At 38.0% G+C, this 17166-nt stretch overlaps 1 protein-coding gene across 1 annotated transcript; it reads right to left on the bottom strand.

Annotated features, from left to right (window-relative positions):
• Positions 1–10579: 10579 nt before the first annotated feature.
• On the bottom strand, positions 10580–15599 carry LOC137944606 (uncharacterized). The gene is made up of 4 exons (XM_068790295.1): positions 15138–15599; positions 11951–12125; positions 11433–11548; positions 10580–11138 (listed from the first exon to the last, which is right to left on the bottom strand). Exons 2-4 carry the CDS (start codon positions 12053–12055, stop codon positions 10793–10795), a joined length of 567 nt encoding a protein of 188 aa, XP_068646396.1. The 5' UTR covers positions 12056–12125; positions 15138–15599; the 3' UTR covers positions 10580–10792.
• Between the last annotated feature and the right edge of the window lie 1567 nt (positions 15600–17166).

Here is a 17166-nt window from a genome sequence, read left to right as displayed (position 1 = left end):
GGCCCGGTCTGGGTCTCAGTAAAAAACTGGTGCTTAATTATACCCAGTTTCCTAATTTAATTTTGGCAACAATGCATCTTCTTCCCCGCTTCTAAACAGAGCGGGATAGCAATGACTGAATCGAAGATCCCAGAGTATCAGCCAGAAAACGAAATGCAAGCGAAGAAACTTCCACAGCTTGGGAGAATATCTATCACAGAGGGGTCTCTGACTGAGTTTCCTCGACATATATGGCATATATGGAGATACTGACTGGCAACAGGAAAGTTCGGGATGATAGCTGATTAAAGAAACTACCGAAGATCAAACAGAGATAATGGCAACAATGAAACAGGCAATGAACCAGGAAGATCAAACTCCTACTATAGACACCTCGGAAGAGATTCAAAACACCACAACTATTAGAATGTAATCTATTACTTAGTTAATTCATTATTTCATTATTATGTAATATTTGTGTTTTTACTATTTTACCCCTCTTCATTGTATAAAACCCTCTGTTGTATTTTGTAAACGTATGAATGAGAAAACAATTTGATTCACTAGTTCGTGTTCTCAACTCCGCCTCCCCAACGACAGAGCTCAATGGCTCTTTACCTGTTTGAGGTTCTAATATGGTATCAGAGCAGACGATTCTCATTCTCTAATTATTTTTGGATGACGGACCTTTCTTCGTTTCTTTCCCCAAAATTTTTGGCGACTGGTTTTGGCCATCAGCGTTCTGCAGCGCCTGGTTCTCACTCCGTTGATTATTTCCCGGCAAAGAGGTTAGATCTCGTCCCTCTTTTAATTTTTCAGTCTGGTTCCGTTGCCGTGAGGTTGGATTTCGGCGACTGGTTTCGGCTATCGGCGACCCATTTTCGGCCATCATCTCTTTCGCCTATTTCGGCAACCTATTTTCGGCCATCGGTGTTCTGCAGCGGCTGGTTTCTCCCTCCGTTGGCTCCATTGGTTATTTCCCAGCCAAGAGGTTAGATTTCGTCCCTTTTAAAAAAAAAAATTTCCTCGTCTGGTTCCCTTGCTGGTTGGATGTCGCTGTTGGGCGTTTATGCCTGGGTGTTTATGTCCTTGAAGAGATACAAAATGTTGGCTGAGAGGGTGTTCTTAGCGTAGGTTGGATTTTTTTCTGGTTGGTCGAGAAAGTTTTTTTTCCGCGCAGCGTTCACTGTTGACTCTGGGGGAAATATTTTTGTTGGATTCTGGTGGAGAATTCGTGTTGGATCTGGTGGAGACTTTTTGCTTGTATCTGTTTGGTTGGCGCAACGTTCACTGTTGGATCTGGTGGAAATCTTTTTGTTGGATTCTGGTGGAGAATTTGTGTTGGATCTGGTGGAGACTTTTTGTTTGGATCTGTTTGGTTGGCCTAGAGTTTTCTCTTTGGGTCTGGTGGAGAATTTTTATTGGATTCTGCGGTTGTGTACAAGACTTTACTTTCTCGGTGAAATTTTTTTGGAGCTACATTGGTGGTCTGCTTCGGTCAGTGCTCCATGGAGACTTACTCTTCGACGACTGCTTTCGATTATGGACTTTGTACCAGTTCATCTCGTTCCGTTTTTTACGAATCCTCGAATCCCTATTATATTCACCACTCAGACAGCCCCGGGCAAGTTCTTGTCTTGCAGCTGCTTACCAGTGAAAATTACATCAGTTGGAGTCATGCGATGTTGATCACCTTATCTGTGAAGAACAAAGTGGGCTTTGTCGATGGTTCCATACCTGAACCTCAAAGTGTTAAATCCTATTTTGCTCAACTCCTGGACCCGGAATAATAATATGGTCATCTCTTGGATCCTAAATTCGGTTTCCAAGGAAATCTCTGTGAGTGTTATTTTTGTTGCTTCTGCTCGAGAAATTTGGCTAGACCTTCAGGATCGTTTTCAACAGCGAAACGGCCTGCACATTTTTCAGCTTAAATGAGAATTGATGAACTTGCGTCAAGACAAGGATTCCGTTAGCACTTATTTCACCAAGCTGAAAACCATTTGGGAAGAACTAAGCAATTACCGCCCTAATTGTTCTTGTGGGAAATGCTAGTGTGGTGGCTTTAAAACTCTTACTGATTATCACCATATGGAGTATATCATGTCATTCTTAATGGGCCTTGATGACTCTTTCTCCCAAGTTCGTGGTCAGCTGCTCCTTATGGATCCGATGCCCCCTATTAATCGTGTTTTTTCTCTGGTTGTCCAAGAGGAATAACAAAGGAAGACTACTCATGCCTCGGGTTTGCATACTCCCATTGACACGATGACATTTATGGTTAAATCTAGGAAGACAAAAATTAATAAACCTGGCTCACAATCCTCTCATAAATTCTATTCAAATTACTGTGCCCCCCAAAATCCGAATTACAATGCTTCTCGGAATCAAAATTACAGTGCTCCCAGGAATCAAAACAAGGACAAGTATTATTGTACTCATTGCAAGACTGTTGGCCATACTATTGCTCGTTGTTTCAAGCTCCATGGCTATCCGGCTGGATCCGCACCCAAAACCAACCAAAATTCTCATGCTGCTACTCATCAAGTTTCTATTGCTGATGATAGCCAAGGTTCTCCTTCTGTTGGAAGTTTTGTTTAGAATCTGGACTCCACTCAATATCAGCAGCTCATGTCAATGCTTTCTACACACCTGAGTAGCTCAGCAACGGTCACTACTGCTCCAACATCTTCTACACCCAACTACTTGGCAAGTATTTGTTTTTCTGTGACTTTAAATCCTCTAATTTCTTCACCTCAATCATGGATTGTCGACTCAGGAGCCACTCGACATATTTGCTCTCAAGCTCATGTTTTTGTTTCCTTGCATGCTATCCCACACACTACAGTTACTTTGCCAAATAATTCTCAACTTTTAGTCCACTTTGTTGGTGATATTAAATTGCATTCTCACCTTATTCTTAAAGAAGTACTGTTTGTTCCTCAATTCAAATTCAACTTGATCTCTGTTAGTGCTTTAGTTACTAACTCTGGCCTTACAGTAAGTTTTTTTCCTGATTGTTTTGTTATCCAGGATCTCTCCACCCAGAGGATGATTGGCAAGGGTGACAAAATCCAAAATCTCTATGTCTTCAGTGCTCAACATTTGAATTCTGTTTTTCATGTTTTTGTTAACTATATTTCTGCCCATGTTTGGCATAATAGGCTAGGATACATTTCTTTCAAGAGACTTGATTTTTTGAAGGATCAGTTAAACTGTGATGTAACTAGATTACATAAATCTGATCCTTGTTATATTTGTCCTCTTGCTAAACAACGTAGATTATCTTTTAAATCTCATAATCATTTGTCAACATGTCCTTTTGATCTTGTGCACTGTGATATTTGGGGACCATATCAAACTGTTTCTTATACTGGTCATCGTTTTTTCTTAACTCTTGTTGATGATTGTTGTAGATTTACTTGGATTTATCTATTAAAGACCAAATCTGATGTTGTCTTTGTGATACCGCATTTTTTTAACATGGTTTCTACGCAGTTTAATGCCAAAATCAAGGTTTTTCGATCTGATAATGCACCTGAGTTGTCCTTTGTTGGATTTTTTCAAACTCAAGGTGTTTTGCACCAGTTTTCATGTGTTGAAAGGCCTCAGAAAAACTCAATTGTTGAAATAAAACATCAACACCTTTTTGAATGTGGCTTGATCATTGTTTTTTCAATCCCGCATCTCCGTCCCTTTTTGGACCAAGTGTATTCTTATTGCGGCTTTCTTGATTAATAGAACTCCTTCTCCTCTCTTACGACATAACACCCCCTTCCATTTTCTCTATAACACATCTCCTGATTATTCCCTCTTCCGCGTCTTTGGCTGTTTAGCTTTTATTTCCACCTTAGCTGCTCATTGCACCATATTTCACCCTCGTGCTCGGGTTTGTGTGTTTCTTGGTTATCCACCTGGTGTGAAAGGTTATAAATTCTATGATGTGGAGACCAAATAGGTTTTCCTTTCCAGAGATGCCGTGTTCCATGAGGAATTTTTCCCTTTTCATACTATTACATATTCAGATCAACTTATTGATCCCTTTCTTAATTTAGTTCTGCCTCACTCCTCCCTCCAAGCTCATCCTTTTCCCGACCTTGATTCTTCCCCTATTCCTGATTCACCAGTTATTTCTGATATTCCAGTTGATGATCTTCCACCTCATGATCTTCCCACACTTGTTCCTTCCTCATCCGCTGGTGCTCTTCTTCGCACATCTACTAGGAAGACTCATCCACCTCATTACTTGCAGGATTATCACTGTAATTTACTTGTTGGTTCTCCTCCATCTGCTTCACCCTCACTGCCTTATCCAATCTCTAGCTCCATCTCTTACCATGCCCTTTCTGATTCGCACAAACATTTTGCGCTCAGTCTTTCTTCTCAGGTTGAACCTCAATACTATCATCAAGCAGTGAAGTGTCCTGAATGGAGGTTGGCTATGTGTGACGAGTTGGCCGCTTTGGTAGCAAAAAACACCTGGACTGTCACTCCTCTGCCTCCTAATAAACATACCATTGGATGCAAATGGATTTATAAAATCAAACTTAACTCTGATGGTTCTCTTGAGCGACTTAAGGCTCGTTTGGTGGCTAAAGGCTATACCCAACAAGAAGGTTTGGATTTTGTCAACACTTTTTCTCTAGTAGCCAAATTAGTAACTGTGAAGGTTCTTCTTGCTTTTTCTGCCACCCATGGTTGACATCTAGCTCAACTTGATGTCAATAATGCCTTTTTACATGGTGATCTTTTTGAAGAAATCTATATGGATCTCCCTCTTGGCTACCTTCGACAGGGGGAGTTCTCTTCCTCTCACAACAAACTAGTTTGCACAAGTCCCTTTATGGTCTCAAACATGCTTCACACCAATGGTACTCAAAATTTTCTCACGTTTTAATCACTTTTGGTTTTCTTCAATCGAAATCTGATTACTCTCTTTTCACAAAAGGTCATGGCTCCTCCTTTGTCGCCCTATTGGTTTATGTGGATGATATCATCCTTACTGGTCCTTCCTCTCACGCTATTACTAAGCTCAAACACTTTCTTCATACTCAGTTTAAGCTCAAGGATCTTGGTTGTCTCAAGCACTTTTTTGGTCTTGAGATTGCTCAGTCCAAGCAAGGTATAATGCTTTCCCAATGCCACTACACCTTACAATTACTTGAACACACAAGTTACTTGGCTTGTAAACCAACTTCTGTTCCCATGGATCCCAAACTTCTTTTAAATGCCACTGACGGTGACCTCTTTCCTGATATAACCCATTATAGGTGGCTTGTTGGGAAAATTCTTTACCTCACTTTATCTCGCCCCGGTATTACTTTTTCTGTTCACAAGTTTACTCAATTTGTGGCCCAACCCCGTCTTCCGCATCTCAAGGCAGTGCATCACCTGCTTCGTTATCTCAAGAACAGTCCTGGCCAAGGGTTATTGTTTTCCTCTACTTCTTCCTTGCAGATGCGTGTTTACTCTAATGCTTGTGCTCCAGTTCGTTTAAAGGCCTTTTCTGATGCTAATTGAGGCTTCTGTCTTGATTCTCCCCGATCAACTACCGGTTTTTGCATATTTATTGGTGATTCTTTAGTCTCTTGGAAGGCCAAAAAGCAGACCACAATCTCCCGCTCCTCCGTCGAGGTTGAATATAGAGCTCTTTCTTCCATTGCCAGTGAACTTATTTGGTTACAACAATTTCTTCAAGATTTTTAAGTCAAAGTTGACTCTCCTGTGCTGCTATACTGCGACAATCAAGCTGCGATACATATTGCTTCAAACCCTACATTCCATGAGCGCACCAAATATATTGAGATAGATTGTCATTTTGTTCGTGAACGGGTTACTTCGGGAGTCCTCAAGTTACTTCTCATTCGTTCTCAGTACCAGTTAGCCAACATGTTTACTAAACCTCTCCCTTCTACCCACCTTTTTTCTTTGTTGTCCAAGATGGTTGTCAAGGACATTTACAACCCACCTTGAGGGGGAGTATTAGAATATAATCCATTACTTATTTAATTTATTATTTCATTATTATGTAATATTTGTGTTTTTACTATTTTACCCCTCTTCGTTGTATAAAACCCTCTGTTGTATTTTGTAAACGTATGAATGAGAAAACAATTCGATTCATTGGTTCTTCTTCTCGACTCCGCCTCCCCGACGATAGAGCTCAACGACTCTTTACCCGTTTGAGGTTCTAATAACAACAGATGCAAAGATCACGGCTCCAGAAAAATAATGTCCAGCACATGACCAGTTGGATGAGAAGAAACCAATTGTAATTGGCAACTGTTTGATCGAAGATTTCCAACTACTCGGTGATGGAACTAAATCCCATCAATTCAGTAGTTGGCCAAGATAGTTTCGGCTTGTCATCGGAGAGCAGAAGCTTTCGATGGCAATCAGACAACAAAAAAAAAAAAAAATTCTGAAGATAGATAGCAATGCAAGGGAAGACTCCAGTAGACAGAGCAACACGACTTCTACTCAAACAATTTCGGAATGACAACAGAAAGAACAACTGGGGAGATAACTTCCGAAACAACATCCGAAACAGAGATAGATCCCAGATTGACAGTCAGTGAAGTAGAGAGCAATATCGGCAGACTTGCTTCGGATAAAATTGCCAGTGGTGGGCTTTGTTTGGAAATTGGATTCTGCCTCACCGATGGATTTTGTGTCAGTTGCGTCAATACCGGCAGAGAGGAAACAATGTGTCTCTTGTCGAACGGCCAATTCGCGTTGGTGGTTCTTGGGACGGACTTTTCGACCAAGTACGAAGTAGGCACCATTTCTGTTTGGAGTTTGTTTTGAGCCTGGTTTGCTCCTTCCAAAGTGGCGCCATTTCTGAGCCCGCACACTGATCGGAGTGCAAATTTGCAACCCATTGTGGACCGGGTGTCGCCACCGCACGATTATTGTGATGGACTGAATCACAATACAGAAGTCATAGCTTCATCTTTAATTTTTTTTTTCATTCACCATGTTTGCAAGCAAACCAATAACCAGCTCATGGTAGCTCAATCATTTTTTCTATAAGCCACTAATGGTACACACCCGATCGTGTAGAGAGGTCCGCAACGTGGTAAGTTCATGACCTAGAGGAAGGCTCCTGGGCAGGGTAGAAAATGAGGGAAGGCACTATGATGCTGGGCAGCAGAAAACATGAGCAAAAAAAAGCAACTATGAAAAAAAGAAAGAGAAAATGAATCCCAAAAACCATAATCGGAATCCTGAAAATCAATGCTCTAATACCATGTTGATTTTTAAGACTCCATGAATTTAGCTCATGTAGAAAAAGGTAAAGAGACTCATTGAGAGAAAATAAGATGAAGAAGAGGTTATGGACTTGATGATCCTAACCCTCCCCTTGAAGCTCTATTTATATATTAATGAAACTATTATATTACAATAATACCCCTAAACTTAGGGTTTAGGATTTATGGTTTTAACCCTAGAACTTTAACCTAATTACATCAATTTCATTTCTATGAGATGACTTTTTATTTACTATCCTGTCATCATTGTATGTGGGCCTATGGGCCTTCTCCTTGATCTGGGAGCTTTGAGCTCGTCTTCTATATCTCTTGGATGTATGGGTTTTCCTTGATCTTATGGGTTTGGGCCCATCTTCTAACACACTTGCATATGTGGGCCTTCCTTGGTCGTGTGAGCTTGGGCTATCTTCCAACACTTGACTTGTTTGATGCGTTCATGTGATGGTTTGGCATATATATTGGCAAGAATAGTCCATGTTTCTCGAGAGGTGGTGGCTCGAGCAATGAATAAGATAATTATAGGAGACGGAGAACTGATGAGGGCATTAAGGATCAATTGATATTGTAAGCTGGATTTGGAGAGTGGTTTGAACTGAGGGTCTTTGGTGGATAGGGTTTGGAGCCATCAACGTACCCGAGGAGATCATACCCGATGAAGAGAGTTTCAAACTAAAGCTTCCATGAGAGATAATTGGTAGAGGTGAGTTTAAGAGGAGCTTGTGTAGAAATATTGATAGCAATAAGATGAAATTTGTTGGTGTTGAGTACTGTTGAGTGTACTGGGGTATTTGGATTTTTGTTTACAGTGGTCATAGTGATTGTTTGGGAAAGAGGAAAGAGATCAAGGAAGCTCTCTAAATTAGAAGTCTGGAAGTTCTACAGAGATCAAATGAAAAATGTTTTTCTTCTGGTGAACCGATCAAATGGAAAATTAGAGGCTTTGAGCTTCTCGGTAGTAGAAATAAACCGATATAGTACCGAGTCATAGAATGATGCCTTCACTGGCGGGAATGATGCAGCCAATATGTTAGTACTCAACATTCAATAGTACTTAGCGTTTGATACTCAATCGATACGTAGAATGATACCTCCTATTCTTGCACAAAAATTGTAAAAAACAAATCAACTATTGTGATGTCAAGCCTAAAAAAAGTGCTTCTGGCTGATGTTTTCATGCCAAGGATTTCCGACTTGTTGCTCGATGCAAACCAGACTCGAACGCCTTCAAACATGTGGGAACTAGAGGATATGTGACCTTGGACTTCAGAGAGGCGCAATTGATGGGAAAAGAAAAATTCATAGCTGCACATTCGATGAAAAAGAAAAAAAATGAACATCGAATCAACTTTTCATGTCGTCGCAGGATGCAACGGGTCTAGGTTGAGACACAACTAGAGCATACACATGAGTGAGAATGTCGTTCATGTAGAAAGAGGAAAACGTTGAGATCGCATTGAGATTACTCTACAGAAGGAGTTTTATATATTGACCATTGACTCTTCCGATATTAATATCTACCTTTAGAAAACTCAGATTGAGAATTAGTTTAATAGGTAAGAAAATAAACTTACAAATATATATTTTTACATATAATTTTTCATATAAAGTCTCATTCTTGATAGCATAAAATGCCTCGAAAGTTGAAGTTTTTTTTACGTTGCTTTAACCTTTCTTACAGTGTGGCCTTTGCTGCTTCAAATATTGATTTCTCTTAGTAGAAAACTCCGATTACCAAAGTTATTTTTGTGTTGGAAAATGGACTTAAAGATGTTTTTGTCAATATATAATTTTTAATATAAAAATTTCATTATGGAGGTGTGAATGGCAAGAAAGCCACAAGTACTAAGACAAGAAAGAGTACACTACTAAAGATGATAGATTAAAAAAGGATCACATTATCTTTGTGGGTTGACCGAGTTAACTAACAAAACTTGGTCTAATACCATGTTGAATTTTTGGAAAAGTGGAAAACTTCATTGACTTTTTGTAATTTGAGTACAATGAGCCTCTATTTATAATAGAGCAAACAAATAGAATCCAATTATAATTAAATTAACTATATCCTAGTTACACCCAAAGTTAAACAATAAAAGATAAACCCTAAAAGAATTAAACAACTGAACATAAATAGAAAATTAACATAACTAAAACACCTTTAATTGAGATTCTTCTGTGAGACCTCCACTATATTAATTTTGGCTCTGTGAGACTTCTTGCTATGAGAGTCCTATAAGGTTCTTCCATATTTTCTCTTCAACAATTACTTTCCTATTGTGTGTGAACATGTTGATTATGAGCTGAAATTGTACAAGGATTCGACTCCATATGATACATGTTGAGCACATATGCAAGAAGAAGCCATTCAAATTAAAAAAATTCAATAATTACCACTTCAAGATGTAAAAAGAGTCAAGAACAAGTCTTAAAGAATTGAGCACATATTATTGGAGATGATCATAGATTTTTGTGTTATTTTTACGTAGAGGAGGGGAGAGATTAAGTTTTATTTATAGTGGTCAAGAATACATCAATTACAAGTATACCCTTCACCCCAATAGGTGTGAATTAGAGTAAAAATAAAAAGTTATTACAATAATGTCATTTAAGCTTGACCATATATTCCAACACTCCCCTTCAAGCTGGTGGTGGAAGACATCATTGGTCTGATTTTGATTGCCAAAGAACCCTCTTGCCTAAAAATTCAAACTCCATGGTCATGTCGAGTTTCCTTTTTTTTAGTCCGTCCTAATGGTTGGCTCTACTTCTTATAGATCCCCTCATTTTTCCTTTCTGGAGCTTGGATTTCTCCATTTTCTCCTCTAGCCTTCATTGGGTTATCCATTAGAACATCCGGGTAAACAGATTCTAAATAGATAACTTTCTCTCCACTTTGATCTTGAGTTGCCGTTCAACCCATTTTTCAGGCACGTTTTGATGATCCTTCGCCGCCCTAATGGTTCTTCTACTAATTTCTGTTTGGAGCTTTTATTGTCCAAGCTTACTTAATACACAATTAGTTGTTTAAATATTTGTTATCATCAAAATTAACTTAATCAAGATCTTGAGGCCAAGAACATATTCTTTCAATTATTGTAGAGTTTTTATCAAAATATTTACAATTTCATGTCCATACATTGCAGGCTTTCGAATTTGTAGATAACACTGCTTATACTCGATAGAGAGAGACCAGAAAAAGACAACAACGAAGATAAGTGACCTACAGTGACCCATAGTATCCAGTTCAACATCAGTGCCTAGAATATAGTTTATTTTTTTTTCATGTAAGGTGGTTGAACTGCAGAAGCTGAAACAATCTTCTTTACAATTCTATCAAAACTGGCAAAATGAGATTAATATGAACAGCTAAGTGGACAGTCTTAAACATTTCTAAAAGTTCAAATGGTGAATACAACGGATCCTACTAGCTTTGTTTGTATCCAACTGACAAATATAAAAAGTAGATAATAAACAAACAAAATCATCTATAGTCAGTCTATCATGTAAGAAGAAAACCCACATTTGTAGCTTCATGTCTTTGTGTTTTACGAAGGAAGTGGATCGGATTCTTCAGGTGCAGTTGGAGGATCAGGGGTGCTGTTTGCAACTTCTCCAGCTCCATGCATATTCATTTCACTGTAATTTCTCTTCTTTGAGGAAGAGCCCAAGCTCTCTTCTCTGTCTATGTATTTCTCTGTCTCATTTTCCATGTTATCTTTCTCTTTTTCTGGTTGTTGTGTATCACCATTGGGCATGGGAAATAGTGGTGGGTCTCGCCCACTAAGTCGACAGAAGACTTTCTCAACTGTTTCACTTATTTCCTTTCCTAGCCCGTCATTGTCTAGAATAATTTCCCAAACTGACTTGGAGGCCTTCTCAAGGACGGGGGTTCTGCACCAGAGACAGGTGTTAGAACTTGCACTCCTATGCCATGTACTAGATGGAAACCATTTAATGAAAACATAACAGAGGTAATTAACAAATGATGAGGTCAACCACTTTTCGTATCCAAACAATCACAAAATTTGCCCACAGTAGCTATTTAAATATTACTGAGGATATTCAATGAATAACCAGTCATTCAGATATCAAATAAATAAAATTTTCAACCTATACACAACATTCTTTTCATTTTACAAAAAAATAAGTCCAAACTAAGTATATGATTATAGTGCCACTACTTACTCAAGTTCCCGCCGCAGTGCATCAAAGAGTTCCCTCTTTGTTTGTCTTTCAGCACCTGGGGTGTTCAGAACCTTACTCTGCTCCACCATTGTGATGGTGTTGTTCTTAAGCTCTTCCTGCAAGAGGGTATGTTTATTCCAGCAATTAAACATAAGGGAACAATCGAAGAATCATCTGATAGAGAAGCATTCAAATGTCAAGTTGCCAAAAAGAGATAAAAAAAACTGTACTCAATCTGCAAGTGGTCAAAGAACAAGAGGATTTGCCCTCCAAAACAGCTGGATTTGCAGTGGCCAGGCAAGCCACAAAGAACATCAGTTGACTATTGTGAAAGAAGTGCAATGCTTTTATACAACTCTAAACATTCAATTGTTTAGGAAGGAGATAAAGGAGGGTTACATAGAAACTAATACTGGGTAGAATGGTGAAGGGTGAGAAGGAAAGGAGAACTGGTTCTACACGGTCAAATAAAAATGCTGTCAGGAAGAAAATTGATACTCAAGTGCTAATCCACTTACATTAGCTTTTAGCTGATTGATTATCTTCAGTCGGATTGCATCAATAGTCCCGTCATTCATAAGGGTTTCAAGCACATCTTCAGGTGATATTACGGATGAACCCATAAAACTTCTGCAGACTATATCTGAAGCCTTCAGCCGAAAAAATACTCTAGAAGATACACAAACAGTTCACCTAAAGTTTCAACATTAATAAATAATGTTATATAGAGGCACATAGTATCCACAATGAAAAAGGTATGAATATGCAGAAATATCAAAGAAGTTTTATGATAGAAAACATGTCCCCATACTTTATAGTGTAACAAGTTATAGGATTAGGAGCACAAACTATGCTACTTAAATAACAGAAAACACAGAGAAAGCAAATAGATTATGTTATTCACGATAAGATTAATTTCAGTAAGCATGCGATATTAAATTTAATCTTATACAAGTTCAAGATTCCATGTGAATTTCAGTTGCTAATATAACTGCATGCTGATATTTTATCATTAGTGGTTTAGATTTCCATGACTACTCTAATTCTGTAATTAATTTGTCAAACAAAGATCTTCATAGTGATCATTCAAAATAATTGGAATTTCTGGGAATTGACTGCAGGGATTCAGTGAACCGATATACTTCTACTAGAAATGATCAATCCAGTGACTCAACAAATTTAAATTTATTCCCTGCCAAATTTATTGCCATAACTCTAAATTTATATTATATGCCGCAGAAACTGTGAATAAAATGTCATACATCCCAAAACCATTCAACAAGAACTGGTTTTTTATGTTTTTCAATGCCTTCAAATTTTCTCATTGACATGCAGTTCTACCATCAATTAAAAGGGCACTGTATTTCACGCTGATACTAATGACAATGGTACCTAAGGTTAGGATAATATATTTTTTCAATGGTGAGTGAAGAGAATATTTTTCAAAAGAGAACTGTGAAAGAGTGCTATAAAGGATAAGCAGATTGTTCAAGTTAACAACATTAATAAAGGTCAAGTGTCAAAAGACAAAATTATCTAAAAAAAATTTGTCAGACAGAAAATGTAACACATCCCTATTTCCTTGTTAAAAAAGCTTCCAAATCTCTTCCTTCGATCAAAATGTTTATCTCAAAGTATACAAACAAAAGAGTGTTAATATAGAACAAAAACAGACCTACTTTTAACGTTATTTTACTTTTGCTGTGGAGGCTTTGGAATGAACGTAATAGAAGGCGGTTCGAGGCTAAAAATGAATCTGAGGCAAGAGTAGCGGAAAAAGTGACGGGGCAAATTTCCACCTGGCTTCTGACTAAGAATCCTTTTTGCTCTTTCAAGGGCACCTCCATTGATGATAGCTGGAGCAATCTGGCAAGGATGCCCTTTGGGGACCAAGGTTCAAGTAATGAAGGAGTGGACTCCCTCGGAGGTTGGTTACCTAAAATTCAATTTTGATGGCTCTTTTCTTGGCAATCCGGGGATCGCTGACTTTGGGGGTGTAATTTCAGATCCATCTGGCAATCAGTGTTTCTCTTATGCTGGTCCGTTAGGCATCTCCGATTCAACGTCGGCAGAGCTATATGGCCTTCCTAATGGGCTCCGCGTGTTCAGAGACAACTGCAGTGATCCAATTCACATTGAAGGGGACTCCAACATAGTCATTGGTTGGTGCCAGCGTGCTTCCCTTCCGCCATGGAGGCATTGGGACATCTTTCAGAAGATTTTAGATATTACCTCATTACTTTCTTGTATTTGGTCTCACATTCTGAGAACTGCAAATTCGACAGCAGATGTGCTTGCCAAGCAGGGAGCGTCCCTTCAATCTCTTGTTGTTAGGGATCTGCTCCCTCTTCCTATGTAAAATTTTCTCTTGTTAATATAATACATGTTTATCAAAAAAATAAAATAAAATAAAACAGAAACAGACATAAGAATGCTACTATAGAAAAGAAGAAATTATGACAATTGAATAAAGTCAATTTACTAGCTCAGAAACCTGCCAAAGGGACCCCAACTATAGATAGAATTGATGCTGAATAACCTAGTAGAGCTTATCCAGTAAGCCTGAATATATAATCAAGTTAGGCAAAATGTTGATAGGGAAACGTAGGAAGTGGTTAGGAAAAGTAGAAAGTGGGTATGACAAACCCCATGCTAATTGAGTGTTGAAGAACAGGTATGGAAGAATCTTACATTACTATCACAACAAAAAGTTTTACAGAGCCAGAATTAATATGGTGGAGTCTAAGAGAAGTCTCATGGAAGGAGGTCTCACAGAAGAGTTTTAATTAAAAGTGTCTGAGCTATGTTAGTCTTCTAATTATATTTAGTTATTTAATTATTCTAAGACTTATCTTTAAGCGTTAGTCTTTGGGTGTAACTGGGACATGGGTAGTTTAATTGTAATTTGATTTTACTTGTTTATTATAAATAGAGGCTTGTTGTACTCAAATTACAACAAGTCAGAAAAGTATAAAATTCAACATTGAGAAAGAATATATCAGTCAACAGCAGCTCTAGCCAGCAAACAAACCAACACCTCAGTCCAACCAGTCTCCACCAAACACTAAAAAGCCTACAGAATAATTCTGTCCTGAGAAGAACTACTTCTCGGGGTAATAACACGAATTCAGATTCAAGCAGTTAATCTCCCAATGACACAGAGACTAATTAAACAGAACCAAAAATGAATGGAAATGAAAGTAAGATTCTTAGTGCACAGAACTCTAGCTCACGGAACCTGGGACAAGCATGTAGCTAACCAAACACCTAATACTGATTAACATGTACAAGCAAACAAAATTCTTCAAACTTAAGTTTGGCACAAGAAAGGAAAGACCCATACAACGATGACCTATTGACATCCGTGAAATTTGAGTGGAAAGTAAAACCATTGAATAACAAAGAAAATAACAAGAACTAAAGAGTACTGAAGAGATCAAAATAGATTGCAACGAGCTGATCAACAAAGAAGAAAAGGAAAGATGAACTAATTGGGACGTTCACGAATTTCTGATTTTCCAATTCGAAAACCACAAGAAACGCCGGCGGTAAAACATTGAGTAATAGCGATGTGAAAAAAAGAAATACAGACTTCAGAAATAAAACCCAAGAGAAAAATCAGAAAGAGTAAGATAAAGATCGAGTAAATACACACAGGAGAGAGAGAAATCAAACAAGAATACAATAACTATTGGCTCGTCTTACCTGACAGAAATTTGGAAGAATCAATCGAGGTAAAGAAGGGCATTCGAAAAAGTATTTCTAACTCCCCTGTTTAGAAGCAGTTCAGTTGGAGAGATTTGAGACTGAAAGAGAACAGAAGGCTAGAGTGGGAAGCAAGGCGCGTGTCTGATAGCTGCCACCAGTAAACATCGGCGGACTATATTACTGGTGGAGAAAGAGGGATTGCGCTCATTTGTCCAAGAATCCGGAGTCCGAACCCACAGAAGGAGAGATCTGGGAATATAGAAATGGTTCTATTGGTCGCAATGACAGTTGCGCGACCCGAAGTTGGGACCCAACTCGTAGCAGGTGAAATCCCCTAGTTGGATTGGGTTAGAGATATTCGAGTGGATTTTCTTAGAGAATAAAAGGTCTCCTCCTACCCGGCGAGTCATACATTCATCATCCTAAGTAACAGATGACTTCTCATAGAGGCAAGTTACATTATCGATTATCCATTCTCTTGGGGTTTACTTGAGAAGGTCTTTATAAAACATGATAATTGCAACTTGTTAGATTCTAGGATTTCATACTTAGAGAAGGTTGGTTAAAGTGAAGAAGGTGGAAGAAGAACAAGAGAAAAAAAGGAGGAAGGAAGGTGTTTCTAGAGTATTGAAGGAAAAGGCAAAGAGAAGAAGAAACTAGGGCAACAAAAGGAGAGAAAGCTCTCTTCATTTAGATCAAGCTATTTCTTATCTTCTTTATTTATAGTGCAATGAATATTACATGAGTGACTCTAATACCCTCATACACAATATATAATCAATGGCTAAAAGAAAGCAAAAATTGCAAGCTATACCAGTACGTATGAGTCTTTGACTAATCACCTCTTCTAACTCTCCCCCTTAAGTTGGTGCAAATACATCAAATATTCTAAGTTTTGAAACACGTAGAGGCAAGAGGTGTAGTTGCAATAGCTTTGGTGAAGATATCTGCTAATTGATTTTTGGAACAAATATAATGCATTAATATGATACCAATTTGTAACCTTTCTTGAACAAAATGATAATCAATCTTAATGTGTTTGATTTAAACATCTTCCTCTTGGGTCAAAATTCATCCTTATACCTCTTATCTTTTCCTCTTCTTTTTCTCTCTTGGTTTTTTTTCTCCTCTCTCCCAAAAGCTAAAATTCCTCTCTTCTCTTTTTCTCTTGAAATATGTTGTGTTTATGTGTTGCCCCTAGAAATCAACACAAAAACACTATATGACATGAAATTAATGAGATAATATGCGGTCAAAACAACATAGGTCCAATAAAATAGAGGAATATTCATAGAGAAAAGTAAGGCTCGAGTAATTTCTATCAAGCGTTTATTTTTGCTTTCAACCACCTAATTTTGCTGAGAAGTATATACACATAGTGTTTGGTGAAGGATACCTTGATGGAGAGCAAAAATTCTGAAATTGAAAGGATAAATATTTTTTGGCATTATTAGATGTAAACACTTAAATTTTCTTGAAAAATTGAGTGTCAATCATGTTTAAAAAAGAGGTAAAGATAGAGAAAACTTCAGAATGGTCTTTCATTAAATATAACTAAGTCACTCTAGTACAATCATCAACAAATATAACAAGTTACATTGGAAACTTGAACGGGTTCTCATACATCAAAATGCACTAGATACTTTCTTAGGATGAGAAGAAAAAGAACTGCTTATTCAACTCACAAAATTCATGAGGTAACCAATTAACGGACTTCAAGAAAGGAACTAACGATTACAAAATAGGTAGTGATAGATACCTAGGTGGTGAGAGGAACTAATGATTAGAAAATAGGTAGTGACAAATACCTAGGTGGTTTTGCCACTGAAAAGCCTATTGTGATGGAAGTAGTCATTGTAGATATGATGCTATTATCTAAAAACTAGAGACCCCTCTTTCGTGGCCATCACCAATCACCTGCTTGGTATGGTTATCTTGGAAAACATAATAAGAAGGATAAAAGGTGATAAAACAATTTAGATTCTTTATAATTTGATTTACTAACATAAGGGTTTGCAGGAACTGT

This window comes from Aristolochia californica, unplaced genomic scaffold, assembly GCF_029961685.1.
Source record: "Aristolochia californica isolate CCGP_79_NKW_82.1479 unplaced genomic scaffold, dmAriCali1.0.hap1 SCAF_11, whole genome shotgun sequence".
NCBI lineage: Eukaryota > Viridiplantae > Streptophyta > Magnoliopsida > Piperales > Aristolochiaceae > Aristolochia > Aristolochia californica.
This window is presented reverse-complemented; position numbering and strand designations above follow the sequence as displayed.